At 36.2% G+C, this 18,548-nt stretch overlaps 1 protein-coding gene across 2 annotated transcripts; it reads right to left on the reverse strand.

Moving 5' to 3' along the window:
- Positions 1 to 270: 270 nt before the first annotated feature.
- On the reverse strand, positions 271 to 17,800 carry PACRGL (parkin coregulated like). 2 transcript variants are annotated; one of them, XR_011164682.1, is made up of 10 exons: positions 17,550 to 17,800; positions 14,775 to 14,849; positions 14,491 to 14,645; positions 10,794 to 10,861; positions 8,613 to 8,703; positions 5,728 to 5,862; positions 5,169 to 5,276; positions 4,482 to 4,562; positions 3,865 to 3,967; positions 271 to 1,111 (listed from the first exon to the last, which is right to left on the reverse strand). XR_011164682.1 is itself a non-coding variant. In XM_069069094.1 (9 exons), exons 2-9 carry the CDS (start codon positions 14,824 to 14,826, stop codon positions 1,055 to 1,057), a joined length of 747 nt encoding a protein of 248 aa, XP_068925195.1. In that variant the 5' UTR covers positions 14,827 to 14,849; positions 17,550 to 17,797; the 3' UTR covers positions 271 to 1,054. The 2 variants fall into 2 exon arrangements, 1 of the variants encoding a protein (XP_068925195.1); XM_069069094.1 differs by lacking the exon at positions 3,865 to 3,967 and having other exon boundaries at positions 17,550 to 17,797.
- Between the last annotated feature and the right edge of the window lie 748 nt (positions 17,801 to 18,548).

The following is an 18,548-nucleotide window of genomic DNA, read 5'->3' on the forward strand; positions in this document are numbered from 1 at the left end:
CCAGTTGTTTGCATGCTGTCTTCCTCATTAGACTATAACCTCAAGAATAAGACTTTTACCTATTTTTGTATCCTCCAATGCTTAGTATAGTAATACACAGTAGCTGCTTAATTGGTTATTGACTAGGAACAATTCTGACCAAAAAAAAAAAAATAATAACTGGACTATTTTCTTCCTGGAGTAAGGTCTAACTGCCTTAATCTTTTTCTTACCACCCTGGCTGAATGTGAAGAGCTCTTTGAGGTAATGTAGGAAATTGTAAGGTAAAAATGTGTGAGAACTACATTTATTAAATATGTTTAAGGGAAACAGGGCTAATAAATTAACACTAAAAATTTCGTGAATACAATTTGGAGTTTCAAGAGTTGAATTCTTACATATTCTAAATTTAGGTGAGGACAGATAAAAAAATAACATTTACTTATATATTACACAACATCTAAACTCATGTAGTTTTAAAAAGTTATAGTAAAATAATAATTTACATATTGTAACACAACAATTTTATACTACTGAAAAATTCATATCTTGAAATGTTCTGGATGTTTTCACCAAGTATTGCACATCATAAAAATACCAGTTCATAAGCAACAATTTATCAGTGAGTTACTAAACAACTTAGCTACTCTTTATAGACTGATAGATCTAAAAACCCTACAAAGTATGACAAAATAATTATGCAAAATCAGTGCAATCACTTAAGTGATACTATAACTAGATCTGAAACTTGTAAACAAAACTGTCGTTCTTAAACAGACCAACTGTAACAGGGGAAAAAAAACTGTTTTGATAAACCCCACAAAATTGCACTATAGAAGTCTTTTCAATAGTTTTCCATAATTAACCATTTTCCCATGCTGATAAATGCTTATTTACTATGATTCAGTGGAATCAATTTTGTGTATTAATTTTTATCATGCAAATAAAATCATAGCTGTGATAAAAAAAAAAGAAACATGTTCAAAAGGGATCCTACGACGTTCACCATAAAGCTTCTGACATGGCTTCTGACATCTCTCACCACTTAGTCAAATGGTTTTATCATCCCTTTTGTTTAAGAGCAGATGGAACAATAGGTTGGAATTTTAGCTTTGATAATCATAAGGCTGCCCTGTTGGTAGAAAAGATTTAGCATCATTAGTATGTGGTAATACTCAGTGGGGTAAATCCATTCCATAGATAATACTTTTCTAAGACTAAATAAAATTTACCACAAGCTTATTTAAAAATGGAAATGAAGAATAAGAATTTTTTTAAAAGAACAGATTATATATAGTATCAGCAATCAACTCTAACATAAGGGTAAAACAAACACTGTGAAGAATAATTCTTAGTGGACCATAGCATGCCAATACTGTCCTTGGGGTTTAAAGGTTTTGAGCTTGCCATTTCCTTCTCCAATTACCTAAGGTTAGGACAGTCCAAAAAACAAGCAGTCTAAAGAAAAGCCATAAAAAAAGATGAAGAAGGAAACAGAGAGAATCTAATTGAAATAGTTAATATCTATCTTCAAGTATGATGTGAATCAGAAGTCTTGGTATATACTATAGCAAAAAACAGATATAGTTTTAATACTTTTTTTTAAAAAAGCTTACAATACCTAATAAGAGAGAAAAATGGATTTAAATCACTTAATCTTCAAAAATTCATGATTCCAATGATGTGGGTGCTCCTCCACCAACATTGATCACAACTAACACTGCATGAATGTTCAAAATTGAATGGTTGTGATAAAAAAAAAAATCAACATCTGCTGTCCATTCTTTTGGTGACAAGTCTTCTTTTTTAACCTTTGCAACTTAATAGGACCTAACAGCTTGCAGTACACTGGTGCAGCTTTCAAGAATTTAAAGTTATGTCCATGTTATGTTGAGGCAGTGAAGTTAAATCAAACTTAAATATTTTTATTACCATATTTTAAGACAGAAAAAAGGGTAATCATATTTTTTTTGGAGGGGGGAGGGCAAGGCAATTGGGGTTAAGTGCCTTGACCAAGGTCACACAGCTTGTTTTTGTGTTAAGTGTCTGAGGCCAAATTTTAACTCAAGTACTCCTGACTCCAGGGCTGATGCTCTATTCACTGCACCACATAGACACCCCCATAATCATATTCTTAACTGAGTTCTGAAGGCAACCCAAACTGACCAATTCTCTGAGTACTGTTTCAAAGAGAGAGCATCCAACACTTCTGATACAGAATTTAAAATCTCCTCAATGGAATACTCTGAAGAATTATTTCTGAGAATTTCCCAATCTCATTTTGAGGGAGAAGAAAAAGGAAAGAACAAGTACATTTGTCTTATAAATCTTAGAAAGTGACTGAGAAGAGAGAAATTCATGTCTTCATTCTATACTATTACACGCACAGATACATGCTCTATGGGGTAGAATACAAAATTCAAAGTCATCCCCTCAAGGAATTTGTACATGAGAGTATCAAAAAGGACTAGAAAACAAAGTATTTCATAATTAAGCTGTTATATCATCCTAATATTAGCAAACTGGATAGAGAGTTGGCCTCTAACTCACAAAGACCCAGGTTCAAGGCCCACCTCTATGACCTAGTAAAGTTACTTAACCTTGAAGTTGTTTAGGAAACTTTCAAAGGCTAGAAGTAGCAAAAAAAGATCCTATATGGAATAATAGAGGTAAGTAGTAGAGGTCCTGGAATAACACAATGCTCATTACCACAAGAAAGCTGAAAGAGAATCAGGTCAGATTTTTCCCTCTAGAAGTGCCACAGAATCCAGGCCTAATATCAAGTCTGATGTCAGGAAGCATGCTGGAAGAATGGATAAACAAGAAACTGCATCATAATGGTTCTGACAAGAGGGATGTGTAAGACACAAATGCAGAAGTGACTATAAAAACATCTACAAGCAATGCCTCCATGAAGCAATAAGAAATATTTAAACCAAGTCAAAAGGTCAAAAAAAAAAAATCACCAAAAAAGATTTAATGATTGACCTTCATTAAAACTGATGGAAGAAAAAAATTAAGAATCATTGGATTATCAATGCCATGATCAAAAGAAAAAGTCTATACAGCATATTTCCAAAAATCTTAGATCTCTTAGAACCAGACAGCACAAAATGGAAATATAAAGAATCTACCAGGGGCGGCCAGGTAGCACAGCGAGTAAGAGCACCAGCTCCAGTGTTGAAAAGACCTGGAGATCGAATCCCGGGCTCAGACACTTAGCACCCAACCAGAAACACCTGGCCATGTAACCTTGAGCAAGTTACTTAACCCCAATTGCTTAGGGGCAGCCAGGTGGCTCAGCGAGTAAGAGCACCGGCTCCAGTGTCGGGATGACCTGGATCAAATCCCAGGCTCAGACACTCAGCACCACACCCAGAAATAACTGGCCGTGTAACCTTGAGCAAGTTACTTAACCCCGATTGCTTTAAAAAAAAAAAAAAAAAAGAATCTACCAATGACCTCCTGAAAGAAACCCCTAAATGAAAACTTTCAGTAGTAGCATCAGAACCAAAATCCACAACCCTAAATCAGAGAAAAAATTCTGCAAGTAGCAAGAATTCAAGTACTAAGGAGCCACAGTCAGGATGACCCATGATTTAGCAGCCACCACCATGAAGAAGTGAAAAATTGAAACATAATATCCTAGAAGGCGAAGGATATGGGTTTTATAGTCAAGAATAACTTACCAAACAAAATGAGTATAAGACTAGAGAGGAAAAAGTAGACCTTTAATGAAATAGAGAACATTTCTGATGAAAAAACAAACAAACAAACAAAACTGTGGAGAAGCTTTGAAGTTCAAACACAAGAATGAAGCAAAATAAAAGGGCAAACATAAATGAACAATGACGAAAAACTAAACAAAGATTAAAAACTGCTTACATTTAAAATTGGAGATACTTGTGTCCCCTCTGAATATTGTCCCATTTTATAGATGAGGAAATCACCATCAGAATTCACAGAGAGTATTCCAATTAGACAAGCCCTAGGAGTGATTATGTCTTGATGATATTAGGAACATCCACACAGAGTAAGGTATAGAAATACATTTCACTCAATAGGGTAATCAGAGGTAAAGGGAAATCAGAAGAATAGCATATTTCAAGGATTAGTCAGTCCTAAGCAAAATAAAATCTAAGAACGTACAAAAATATTTACAGCTCTTTTTGAGGTAGCAAAGAATAAGAATTTGAGGGGCTACTCATAAATTGGGAAATGGATGAACAAGGTATGGTAAAGAAATGTGATAGAATACAACTGTGCTGAAATCTTATCAGCATAATGAAAAACCAGGATTCCAGAGGACTAATCTGACAGAGAAATGAACTCAGAATAAACACAAATTCTGGATATGGATAATGTAGATGTTTGCTTTGATTAATTATGGATATTTATAATGGGTTTCTCAAATAATTAAAATTTTAAAAAATTAGGTGAAGAAAAATATTTAAGCTCAGTTATTTCCAAATAAATGAAAAGAAGAATAACTTTCTACTCACACTTCCACCATGTTGTTCTAACTTTTGTAAAGCAGTGGTGATTGGTTCTTTGAATTTCTTATCCATTAGTCTCTTGGAAAGCTTAAAAAAGAATGACAACATATATTCATCCAACAAGCCACATATTATGAACAAGACATTGGGTGACACAAAGACAAAAATGAAACAAAAAAAACCTCAATCATAACTGTATGAAAACTTTCCAAACTTCACTAACATACATCCCTTAAAAATAGGCTAATTGGGGAAAAAAAGTACCTACGAGATTTTAGAGCACCTGGGCACTCAATTTCTTTTAGAATAATTTTAAGTCTTCTCTTGAGAATTAACTTTAATAGAAATCTGAAATGCACTGGTATAATATTAAAAGGTACAGATTAGAATCTAAAATTAGCCTGGCACAGCTGGCCTCATGTACAGAAAACTTGGGATCCACTCCCCACTCTGAAATAGACCGGATATATAACCCTGAAGCAAATTCATTTAACTTCTCAGTGCCCCATGCAATTGTGGTAGAGACAAGTAACAATATGCATTGTCAAATGGAATTTCCTCAGTGAAAGTTAAGCAATCAAATTACTACTGAAATCACAAGTTCAGTCCAAAAATTAAGAGGAAAAGCTAAAAATATTAGAGGAACAGCACACAAAAGGGATACAAATACAATCAAATATTTTTGATACTCACACTTGTAAGCAAATGCTTCAAATGATCATTTAGAGAAGGACCAACAACACCACTCAACTGTACTAAAGCATTCAATCCCCTACCAAATACTTCACCATCTGAATGGGTCTTTTGGGGAGAAGAGAAGAGAGAAAAGGTGATGATTAAATAAAATTCATCTAGAACTATAGAATAATTATCAACCAAACACACAAATATAATCCTTACTGCAAAATCCAGAAACAAGTACAAATTCTTAATAGCATTAAAAGCATTGAATGTATTTTCCAATGAAAATATTTAGTGTATTATTTGAATGTAAATACAAAATTAAATTATTGTTAACCTTTGGTACTTCCTGTAAAGATTTCTGCCCTTCAAAAACAGATTGTATTTTCTGAGAGCATCAAGTAGACACCAAGCTTAAAGGTAGATCAGTCTTTCTTGCACAGATTAATTACTTAAAATATAACTTAAAACCAACTATGCTAAAATATTAAAAAATGATCCCTCCTGGGATTTTTTATTTTACACTGTCTTTGAAATTAAAAAGAATTTAAAGGGAAAATAAAAAACATACCAGAGCTGCCTTCAACACAGGAATCAGCCTAGGTAGCAAAGGCACAGTTTTTTCAGTAGCACCTTCAACCAAAAGCAATTCTTTAAAACCTTCTTTTGATACAAATGTATATGGATGTTTAGTTTCTCTTAGACCCTGTTGAACATGTAAAAATGTGCTTTAATATAGGTTTGGTCCTACTAAGAAAAAAAAAAGTATTATAATAAAAGAAATCAAAGTGTTTTCATTATTATGCCTTCAAGTCAGGAAGTATAATTTCAGTAATAACCAGTAGAAGTACAACTAAAGCTGGGACCAAAAAGAAAAATTAGGAACCAATTACCACTCCAACCCACTAAATAGAACAAGGTGACTTCTTTGATACTTTTATTTTTCCTCATAAATATCACACTTTTCTTACAAAGTAAACAGAAATCTACCAAACAGTTATATACATGCATACTTAAGGCTGTACAACATTACCTTTGCAAGACAGGCTTTACAGACACCTCCACAAAAGAAATCATCCCAACCTAATCCAAGATTAGTTGGATTTAAATTCCATTGTTTTCAAAGTCATTACAATATTTTTTTTTCCTTAAGGGAAAATCCAACTAATAAAATGTTACTGTAATCTTCATTTTTCATAACAATTATCTGAAAGATGACTTCTTTTCACATTTCTGAGTTTTAAAAAAAGCAACACCATGTAGTAGAAATATTATTTCTTCTCAGAGGACTTGACTTTGAGTCCTACTTATACACAATACCTAGTTATGTGACCATGGACTGAACCTTTACCTTTGATAGTTTCCTTATCTTTAAAACAGGGATGGATAACTAATACTTTACCAACTCACAGTACTGTTCTGAGGAAAGTGTTTTTATATATATAAAGCACTGCAAAACACTACAAATCACTGTAAAGTACTATACTATACCCATATACTACAACTTTTAACATCAAATTGGTCCAGCATAGTCTGTTCCAGTTTACAAAAACAGAAATCCCGTAAAGTTGTTGGTGAGAGAAGAGAGGTGGGAAAAAATGAAGACTGCTACACATGTTCATGGAAAACACAGTATCTTGGATCATGAGTACAATGATAAAATACTTATTCCCTTACAGAATATATAAGATAAGACATTTTCCCAGGGTCTATTTTCCTTTACAACATGGAACAGTGAACAGAGCTTATCTGGGAGCTCAATGCACAAGTTGTATGACCCTTAGCAAGTTCCTTAACCTTTCAGTGCTGCAGGCAACTCTGTAAGACTGTCAGTTTCAGAGAAAATTACTCATTTGCACTGGTAGAGGATCTTCATTTGGTAGAGCGTATCTCAGTAGGAACTTGCTACACTGATGAAATCAATCACAGATCTAGTTGAAAAAAATATCCTCCCCTCAAACCTTTCCATTTATTTCTATTACTACAATAATAGGAATAATAGGAAAATAAAAGCTCCTGTATTAATTTTTTTATTTCTAAGACTAATAACTGTATGACCTTCTTTAATTATAACCTATTTATATTAATGTCCTGAAAGCAGCAAGCCTAATAATTTGCTCAACAAGGGATATTAAAATGTAAAAAAAACTCCTCACATTTACTTTCTATAGTTCACAAAATGCTTTATTGAGAAATAATCCTCCAAATTTTATAGGTGGCCTATTACTTTTCTCATTTTCAGGTAACAGGCTCATGGAAATTAAGCGATTTCTCCAAAGTGACAAAGTAACAAAATAACAAGAGCTGGGACTCAAATTCAGGTTTTCTGATTCTAAGTTAATCAATTAGAAAGCACTTATATAATCCTCTCTACATAACTGGCACTACACTAAACACTGGGATATACAAAAAAAGGCAAAAAAACTAACCCTGCTCTCAAAAAGTTCTCAATGGAGGAGACAACATATGAATAATTAGGTACTTCTTACAAAGTACATAAAACAGAGTAGATGGGAAACAAGTAATCCGTGAGGGGAAGGCACCAGCAGTCGGGGGAATCAGGAAAGGCCTCTTGCCTTTATTGGGTTTAAGGAGAGACTGGACTAAGGAGATGAAATGAAGAATTCCAGGCATGGAAGACAGCCAACTGAAAGCTGCAAAACTGAGAGATATTTTGTTAGACAAAGAGCAAGGCAGGATAACTTCTGCAGTGCAATTTGCCTATCATAATATCAAACCCATTTAAACAGCAAATGCCGTAATAGGTTAAATAATGTTCCTAGCAAGGCAAATCTATTTCTAAATTATAAGAATCATTCCCAAAAGGCATCCCATAGATGGTATCATCAGAAGACACTACAGATTCCCCTTGCTGGTGGTTCTTCTATTACCAATGTTTTTGTAATACAAATTTTAACAAAAATGCAATTATAATTCCTCCCCCCAAAAGTTTACAAAACCATGTATTTCAACAATATGAAAAATGTATATAAATGCATTGTTATGAAAGAATAATTATATTTATTAGGTAAAGGCATGTCAGTTTCTTATAAGACACATCATGACAGAAATATCAAATGTGTTTTTTAAACAGATCAAGTATGTGTCTCCTTACATTTAAAGTTCTCAAAGTATAGATACCTGAAGCATTTTTCTTCTGTATGAAGATCACATATTAGGATTTTTAAAAATCTATTAAAATTTTTTAAATTTAAAAATTATTTTTCTTCATCTGTAATAAATTCCTATCCATGGAGAAAATTAGCTTCTTATAGTTTATGAAATACTTTGTAATTAATCCTTCATCAATGAGTCAAAGGTAGCATTCCAACATAATTATTTCTTATTTAAATATCAAAAACATTAAATGAGCTCAAGGAAATTCTCTATTTCATTACCTAACAATTAATATGGCTTTAGAAAGTTTGAAAATTGGGGAAAAATAAAGTCCTTTACCTCTGCTAAAGTAATAAGAAGAGGATCAAATGGAAGAGTTTCAGGAAGACAGTCCCACTGTAATTTGTGTTTTACCGAACCATGTACCAACCTGAGACATAAAAGACAGTAAATTAGGCAAGTAAGAAATGGTATGATTTGTAAATATTCTGAACACAATAAACTTTTATCAGAATCTCCATAAAGTACAATTATTTTGTCATTTCCTAGTACATAGCAATGTTGTCACATGATAAAGACCTTATTAAAAACCTCTTCCAAAGTAGCTTTAAGTTCTAGAAAAATTCTCCCTTAATAAAGTTTTGATATGGATTCATGCTCAAGTAATATTCATTTAATGAAGGAGGTACCATGCTGTAGTGCAAAGAACAATGGATTCAGAGTAAGAGACTTGGGTTTGAATACTTGAGTGACTTTAAGCAGGTAATTTAAACTCATCTGTAAAAATGAAGGGGTTGAACCTGATGACCTTTACAATCACTTCTAAGCTCTATCCAAGTTCTATATTTGTAATTCTATGGAGTCTTTAACTACAACTAAATTTTATCCCTGCAGGGGATATTAAGACATGCCATTCTGGAACTGGATCATTAATGTATGCCTTAACCTTAATATATGGTCTTATCATTAATAATTAAATCATTGTTAAACCTGCAAAAACAAAGCAGCAGCCCATGCTAAACATTTTACCTAAGGTTAACTTTAAATAAAAAACTGAAGATTTTAAAAAGGTTTGAAATAAATCCAACCTTCACAGGCATAGGGAAAGGTTTATAGCCAGCCTTAATTTGAAGAGAATTCACATGAAGACCCAGACCATAGGAGAAAAATATTTATTGATCATGAACAAGGACAGAAGGACCTACATGTTGAACCTGAGGAAAAGCACCTACATGAACTGAACTTCTGCCCAACTACAAGGGCAACAGCTGTGCTAACATATAGTAGTGGTAATAAAAAGATGGCCAACTACAGCAAAAAATGATGTATTACCCCTCAAAAAATGTTATGACTAAGTAACTTTTAGGGAGAGGGAATGAAGTCATTAGGAGAGATGTGACAACAAATAAAATTTCTCGTGTTGAGAAGCTGGAATCAGGTTGCATTAGTATTGGGAAATGATCCCCAGAGCTTATGGAATCAATAATGCACAACCCTGTTAAGTTTTCTACAATGCAACACTTAAAATGAGCAAACAATGTGGACAACTACCAGAGCTAATAACAGCCAGGGATAGCATCTAACATGTCCCTCCTGAGTCTTCTCACCTCTAGAATAAACAAACTCACTCAAGTTCACATGGCATGATCTTGGATGTCCTTCTCTGCAAACTCTCCAGGTAATAATTACATTAACAGTAACTGACATATATATGGTGCTTTTTAAGTTTGCAAAGCACTTTTTTCATTTGAAACTGATAAGAACCTGGTGATGAGGGTACCACAGATATTCCCATTTACAAATGAAGAAACTGAGGATCAGAAAAGGTTAGGTGTCTTGTCCATGGTCACACAACTACTAAATACTCAGGGCAAGACTTAATTTAACACCATATTCACTACCCCCTTCCTAAAATGTGGTACCCAGAACTGAATAATACTTCTATTACAATCTGACCAGGGAAGAAGACAGATGGATTATAGCCTCTCCAGTTCTGGACACTAAACCTTTTTTAAGGCAGACCAAGACTACATTTGTTTTTTTTGTTGCCGCATCACAATGTAAACTCTTATTAAAACTTGTAATCCACTAAAATCCACAGATTGCTTCTAGATATACTGTTGTCTAGTCATACTTCCCAAACATGAAATTCATGTTTTAAAATTCAACTATAAGACACTACATTTCTCCTGCTAAACTTCATTATATTAGATACTGCCCAAAGTTCTAACACATCCTGCTCCTTTTTGGATTCTGAATACATAATCTAGTAAGCATAAGATCTACAAAGTGGATAAGAATGAAACAAATGTATCTTTGTCAAAGTCACTGAAAAAAGAAGTTAAATAGTATAGGGTAAAGCATAGGTAACTAGGATTCTCCAATAGGGAACTCTTTCCAAAATGACATTAAGGCCCAAATGCAAATGACATTCTTGACATGCTTAACCTAAAAGAAATTATTTAATTTGAATAAGGTCATTTCAGGAATATGGTCTATTACATTGCTAACTGATTTTACCTGCAAGGAATACCTCCTTTGGAGTAAATAGCAGCAAAAGCAGAAGGTGCGCGTGGCTGATCACTAAACTGAAATTAAATAAGAAAATATATACATATATTTTTTGTGTATCAAGATCTTGCACATAGGCATCACACTACCACTGCACCTTTATAATATATAGGGAAGGTCTAATCTCTAAGGTAAGGAGAGATTACATATAGGGCAAGGGAAAAGATTAGACTTCAGGGTTATAACACTGGTTTAATAACAAACACACAAACACTCACACACACACAATCTTTATTGGTTTTATATTTGTCAAAAAAAATTTAGATTGTAGTTTTCCATCACTTCAACCATGTTACGAATTAGTGAGAAGTCTATACTTCAGGTGAACTAGATGTGATGCAATGTAAACACACATGCTTACAAAAACTCCTCACTAAGCCACATAAGTAGTAAATTAAGTTTTCTGGTCACCCAAATGGTGGAAAAAAAATCATTTTGGGGTGGCTAGGGAGCAGTGAATAGAGCACCAGCCCTGGAGTCAGGAGGACCCGAGTTCAAATTCAGCCTCAGACACTTGTCACTTACTGTGTGACCTTGGGCAAATTGCTTAACCCCAATTGCTCTCCAAAAAGCAAAAAAAAATCCATTTTAATTTTCCAAACAAGAGAGTTCCAGGGAATTCACATAAACATTTTTTTTTATACAGTGCCAAGAAGAGACTATATCTGCTTTGTGAAAACCAGCTTAAGTATAAAGAGGCTCATCAGCAGGGGGTAGGTCACTTGGTACTAAATATTTTAGCAACACATAAAGAAAAGAAAAATGCAAAACATTGCTCAGTCCTTATGGTTTCCTATGTTTGACATTTTGGTATGTTGGTGGAAAAAGAAGCACAAAAGTGATAAAAATTACAACTTATAGAATACCTACAAATACGTGTACATCAGAGAAGAAAAAAATAAACATTCATTTCATAGGACACAAACTTTTTTTATTACAATACACATAAGCTTGTCTAAGAAAACAATGAAAATAATTGTAGTTTACATACCAACATCTCCTGCAGAGGAAGACATAAAGAAAAAATAGTGCTAGCTAAAAACTCTCCAAATTAAATCAACATTTTAAGACCTTGTGAAAATTAAGACAAAGGTACAGAAGAAAATCACACACACAAAAATAAGATTCAGGACTAAGAAAGGTCAAAAGTCTACATGTTATAAAGAAATTTTATGGCTATAGATCATAAATACTTTCTTAAAAAGAAATTAAGGAACAAGTGGACATGAAGAACAACCAATAATATTATAAATAATTAAAATGATACTTTAGCAAATGAGAACTATTTACTATATGAGAGACATTTCAGAATTTTTTTTTTGTAGGGCAAGTGGGGTTAAGTAATTTGCCCAAGGTTACACAGCTAGTTTTTTTTGTGTAGGTGTTAAGTGTCTGAGACCAGAACCGAACTTGGGTTCTCTTGACTCTGGGGTTGGTGCTTTACTCACTGCGCCACCTAGCTGCCCCGAGACATTTCAGAATTAGCTGTATATAGTCCAACCATCAAATTATCAGAGCAAAGGTCAAATCAAAATCAAACTAAAAATACAATAAAAATAAAATTATGACTAAATCAATAATTAGCACTCAGCAGTAAAAATGAACAGCAGATAAAAAACCACTTAAACATCACTATTTCCTTGAAAAAGTTAAGTAATGTAAGCTAACTGCCAAACCAAAAATACTTAAAGAACTATATTCCACCAAAAAGCCCCATAACTCACTTGAGTCAACAAACAACATGATCTTCAGGCTAATTGGAGAAATATGTAAGCAAAGGAGAATACTGCTTTAGAGGGAAGTTTGGGAGGCTCCAGGTAACACTTTGAGAGTAACATGGTAAGTTTAGTTTTGGATATGTTAAAAATAAAATCCAAGACTAAAATTGTGCATACCCTTTGGCCCAGCAATACTACTTCTTGGTCTGTATTCCAAAGAGATCATAAAAATGGGAAAAGAACCCGCATATACAAAAATATTTACAGCAGTTCTTTTTGTGGTGGCAAAGAATTGGAAATTGAGGGGATGTCCATCAATTGGGAAATGACTAAACAAGTTGTGATATGTGAATGTAATGGCATATTATTGTGCTATAAGTAATGAGAAGGCAGACTTCAGAAAAACCTGGAAAGATTTGTATGAGCTAATGCTGAATAAAATGAGTAGAACCAGGAGAACACTGTATAGTTAACAGCCACATTGTGTGATGACTGAAGACTCACAATGGAAAATGCTATCCACATCCAGAGAAAAAACTGGAGTCTGAAGACAGATAGAAGCATACTATTTGCTCTCCTTTTCTTTTGTTGTTTTGTTTCTTCTTTCTCATGGTTCCTCCCATTAGTTCTAATTCTTCTTTACATCATAACAAATGTGAAAATGTTTAATATGAATGTAAAAAAAAGTTTCTGTCATCAGCCTATCTGTATATGCACAATACACACTGTACCGTCTGCCCAAGGGCGGTAAAAAGGAATTAAAATCCAAATCATATGCCTGCTTTCCCATCTCTAATCTCATTAAAATTATAAAATATTTTGGTAAGATGTAACTATGGATGCATTTTTTTGTATGACTGATTACTATGCCAGCTAAAAAAGGGGAGATACATACTCACTGGCAGTGAGGCTGATCAGGAGAACTGAAATAGATAGGTGGTGGTAAAGTCCATCAGATGCTACTGTTTGCAGATGATATTTATGCTGATTTCATCAAGCTCTAAAATGCTGTATAGATACCAAAATCATACCCATAAGTTCTCAAGAAACTGGCCTAAATATACACAATGGAAAAACTAAATGGATATCAACACATGCCAATAGTTTGTACTGTGATATTCAATTGGATACGTATCCCAGAGTTGCTCAATCATTATGTAGAGTGATAATGAACTTAATGAAGAACTAAATATGAAACACCTGTAAATTGCAGTACTTTTAATAACCTTAAACTTCAGTCTAAAACTAAGATTTATATCTCAAATATCTATCTTTTTCTTGTGATGCTTACTGGGTATGAATAATGAAATACCACAATCTCAAGGAATAACCAAAAGGCAGTGAAGAAGTACACATTGGGTACGTATGCAAAACATTGCCAACCAAGAATTGCAAAAGAGAAATGGCATTAAAAAAATTTCATTAGGTAGATTTATGACCAGAAAAAAAATTGGCTAGTACTTATGGCAAGAGAAATTTGCATTCTTCCAAAACTGTGATGATTCCATGACTTGAAACAGTTAACAGCCATTACTGAGAAGTTAAAGGGCAGTAAATTTCTGCTTAATATGTGGAAGAACTTTGCAATGATTAAAACTATTCAAGTTAGGGCTTGAGTGACAACTGATTACAGATGTTATAAAAATGATTCATGCATGCTGATCTTTTTTCCCATTTTATGGGAACTTTGGGATACAGGTAGGAAATTGAAATAAAGACTGTATATAATCAATAAAATGTTAAGATGTATTTCATTTTAGTGTTAGCTCTTCTTCCTCTTTATTACTACATCTATTCATTGTATTCTATTTAAAGTTGGGGGCGAAGAAACTCTAGATATCAAAGAGATAACAATATCATATTCAAGTATATCCTTTTAAATATGGTAAAGTGAATAATGTTAATTTTTAAATATTCTTTTTACTTACCGGGTCAATAGTTTTAGGATTAAGTTTATCACTTGGTCGAGGATGAGGTTTCTTTACAAAATCTGGAGAATTGTTGGAGGGTAATGATTTGTTTTGGTGCACTACAGATCTATGTTTTATTTTGGAACCTGATGATGTTCTTTGTTCATAGGTTCCTATGTATTGAAAAAAAAAAACAGTAAAATAAGGTTTGCCTTCTGCACCCTTCTGTATATAAACACTGTAACACTAGAAAATGTACCAAATTATTTGACTACTTCTTCAGTGTGATACAAAGAATGTACCTGTTACTCTGCTTCTCATCTGTAGGTTTCCATGACTCTCAGATTTTTGCATTCTTCTTTTCTTAGTGGTTGCTCCTGAAATTAAGAAAAAAATTTATTTTAGTCACTAAAAAAAAAAAAAATCTATAAATAGTAGTAAGACACCAAAGTAGCAGAGCCATAAGAAATAACAGAAGGGAGAAAGTATATATTTTGTGCTTACTATGTGCCAGAAACTATGCTAAGCACTTCTACAATTCTCTCATTTGATTCTTGTAACAACCCTGGGAGGCAGGTGCTATTATTATCCCTATTTTACAGCTGAGGAAACTAAGGCAAATAGAGGCTAAGTGGCTGCCCAGGGTCCCAGAGTCACTAAGTGTCTGAGGCCAAATTTTAACTCAAGTTTAAAGTTAAGACTTCAGGCCCAGCCACTACACTAACTACGTGGCAACAACACACTCTTCTTGGGCAGTTTAAAAGAGAAATGAGAATTAGGAGAGGAAAATTTAGTGTGCACAGGAGAAATAACTGACATAAGAGAAAAACTTTAAACTGTGATGCCAAGCTTCATCAAAGAAACAAAAGAGACAATGATGCATCTGGAATGCAAATACACAGAAGTAAAGGAAAATCTAGGAGAAGCAAAAACAATAACATTAAAAGAAAATATGCTCTCTAAGCAAAACATACTGATTCAGAAGACATGACACCGAGAGACAAGCTAAGAATTATATGCCTCCTAGAAAAATAAGCAAAGTCAAAAAACCTAAACACCACACATAAGACAAGAAAATTGGCCAAAACTTCTGAACACAGAAATTGAAATACTAATTGAAAGAATTCACAGGCTGCCTCCAAAAAAATCAAGGCTACAAACTCTAACAAACAGAGGCTGAATTTAGCAATTTAATTCAGAAGCAAATTCTCTCTGCAAGTAACCAAAAGAAAGCTCTTCAAATACCAAGGCAGGGAAATTTGAACAAGACAAGATTATTCTGTAACCCACCAAAAACACAAGAGAGAATGGAAAGTATTCCCAAAAGCAATGAAACTCAGGATGCAGCCCAGAGTGACCTACCCTGTAAATCTGAACTTAGACATCTGAAACATTCTTAGAAAGAAAATCAGACCTAAAGAGATTATTTGCTTCTGAACACTTCATACAACAGAAATGTAAGAAGAGGAACAAATGCAACAGTTAAAGACAGCAACAGCAATAGTGACAGCAGAAAGATTAGTAAGAATTTTTTCTAAATGTACACTAGAAGACAGTAGTGAAAGAGGAAGTCTGGGACCTGAAGTATAAATGGAACCTGGCAATATAGTACCTACAGGTGACCCAATGTTTTTTGTGGGCCTACATTATTAAACAGAAGAAAAATGGAAGGGTGCATGAAATGGTGAGGGGAAAAGGGAAATAGAGGCAAGTGTCGATGTGTCTGGGTCCAGTGAAGGTAAGGTGACTTCTCTGGTTTCTCACGAAGAAAAAGGCTTGCAAAGTGGGTGAGGAGGAGCCAGGGAAGACTGAAGAAGGGATGGGGGAAAAAGAGAGGCTTTGTTTTGGTGGTGGGACAGAGTTCCACTAGGGAATGTTCCTGTGGCTGGAGAAAGGTAAAGCAAATACCAGGGTTCAGGATTTCCTGAAAATTAGTACTCAGGGAAATGATACACAATCATAGGCTTTATCATTGCGTCACACAGCAAGCAGGCAAACAGAGAACATACACACACTATGGTGATAAAAAAAAGGCAGAGATCTGTTCTCACGTGCAAAAAACTCAACCTATCGGGAGGGTGTGAGGGAGATGTGTTGGTGGAGAGAACATACTCAAAGTTGGGGTTCAGACGGCAAAATTATATACCCCAAACTGGCTTGGTTTGAGGGCAGGTAGGAGGGGCATTCCTAATCAGAGCCAGACGTGGCCGAAAAGTTCTTGGGGTCCCTCATGCATACTAGACCTGGGTGAAGCTTGGGGTATTGGTCAGAGTACCAGAGCTGGTATTAAAAAGACTCATCTTCCCGAGCTCAAATCTGGCCTCTGACACATACTAGCTGTGTGACCCTGGGCAAGTCACTTAATTAAGTTTCCTCATCTGTAAAATAGGCTGGAAAAGAGAATGGCAAAGCACTCCAGGATCTTGCCAAGAACAACACCTCATGCTTGCTTTGCTAAGCACCCGGGACGCTAAGAAGGGGAAAAGGGGCGCTAGCCCTCAAGGAGCTCACAATACACAAAACAATTATGTCCATACCAGACACCTACTGTGCAAATAGAAGGTGATCTCACGGAGAAGGGCCTAGCGGCAGGGAAGTCTTGCAGAAGGGGGGATTCGAAGAAGCCCGAGGGAGAGAGCGCACCACGCGCTGCGGGAACAGGCAGTGAGAGGCCACGGGGTCCCGAGACCGAGGGGGGTTGGACTAAGTCCCTGCAGGGTCAGCCTTCCCGCAAGCACTGTTTTCCGACCACAGCGGGGCCCCGCAGCTCGCCCAACAGGATTAAAAGCCGGCTCTGCAGGATCCCGGCCTGGGTCCGGTTGCGGCTGTAAGGTACCAGGTCACACCTGGGTACTGATAAGAGGAAGAAAGGAGGAGAACGCAGGGGGCGGGAAAAGTAACAAGACGGGCAAAAGAAAGATGAGGCGGACCCCGGACCACCCGAGGCTGAGGAATTTTCTGGCCAAGAGGGCGCCGGAGCCGCCACCGCCCCGAGGCAACGGGAACTCGGCCCGAGGCGCCACAACAACGGGCCAGCCCGCCCGCCACCGGGGACAAACAGGAAAAGCATCAGTCACCTGATCGCCAGGAGCGCAGGCCTCCGCCGCAGCCGTTCTACCACATAGCTCCCGGCCCCGAGTCCCTCATACAGGCCGTGATCGGCACAGACACCCGGCCGAGGGCCCTCGGACTGGTACCAATCGAGCCAGCCCGGGCTGCGGCGGATAAGGCGTAGAGTGAGAGACAACAGCTGCGAAGACACGTCATCTACCTCGACGCGGAACCGCCGGACGTCGTCGCGATGACGTCAGACGTGCTTGGCGAGCCCGCCTCTCTCCCGCCGAGCAGAGGGCAAGGCGCCGGCCTCCTCGGGGCGGGGCGTTAGTGGCGCCTGCGCGCTGGGCACACTTTGAAACCTGGTGTATGCCGCCTTAACACCTCCCCTATGCCTGTGCTCTCCATGCGCGGGCGGGTAACACGTGGTTCCGGAAAGCGAGAAAGAAGAGGCAAAAAATGTAAAGGACATATTAGGAGATCCTTCTTAACTTGTACTAGTCAGTGGCACAGTGGACACAGCATTGGCCTGGAGTCAGGAAAACCTGAGTTCAAATCCAGCCTGAGACACGCCCCCGTCACTTGTATCTGCCTTAATTTCCTCATCTGTAAAATGAGGATAATAATAATACCTGCCTCTCAGGATTGTTATGAGACCCAAATGAGATATTTGTAAAGCACCTGGCACGTAGAAAGCACCATATAAATAAATGGTCAGTTATTATTGAGAGACCTATTTTGCAGTTATTAAGAGACTGCTTTGAGCTAAGCTGAATGTCAGCATGCATGGCAGTATGGATAGAGAACTGTCCTGGAAGTGAGATATTCGTGAAGCACCCAGAGCAGTACCTGGCATACAGTAGGTGCTTAATAAGTGTCTGTTTCCTTTCCAACCTAGGAATTAGGAGGTCATCACTAATGTTCTGCCTCTGATACATGCTAGTTGTGTGGCCCTGGGCAAGTCACTTAACTTCTTCAGGGCCCTAGGCCAGAAGTGTCAAATACACTTGGGACTTTCCAGA

Source organism: Petaurus breviceps, unplaced genomic scaffold (assembly GCF_028583685.1).
Source record: "Petaurus breviceps papuanus isolate PSGF00001 unplaced genomic scaffold, PetGlider_PUasm1.0 140, whole genome shotgun sequence".
NCBI lineage: Eukaryota > Metazoa > Chordata > Mammalia > Diprotodontia > Petauridae > Petaurus > Petaurus breviceps.

Coding starts and splice junctions, on each gene's coding strand:
- PACRGL (XM_069069094.1), bottom strand. CDS start 14,826: ATGCAAAAATCTGAGAGTCATGGAAACCTACAGATGAGAAGCAGAGTA. Junction 5,277..5,727: donor CTGTGTTGAAGGCAGCTCTG/GTATGTTTTTTA, acceptor TCTCCCCAAAAG/ACCCATTCAGATGGTGAAGT. Junction 1,112..4,481: donor TAGAACAACATGGTGGAAGT/GTGAGTAGAAAG, acceptor TTCTACCAACAG/GGCAGCCTTATGATTATCAA.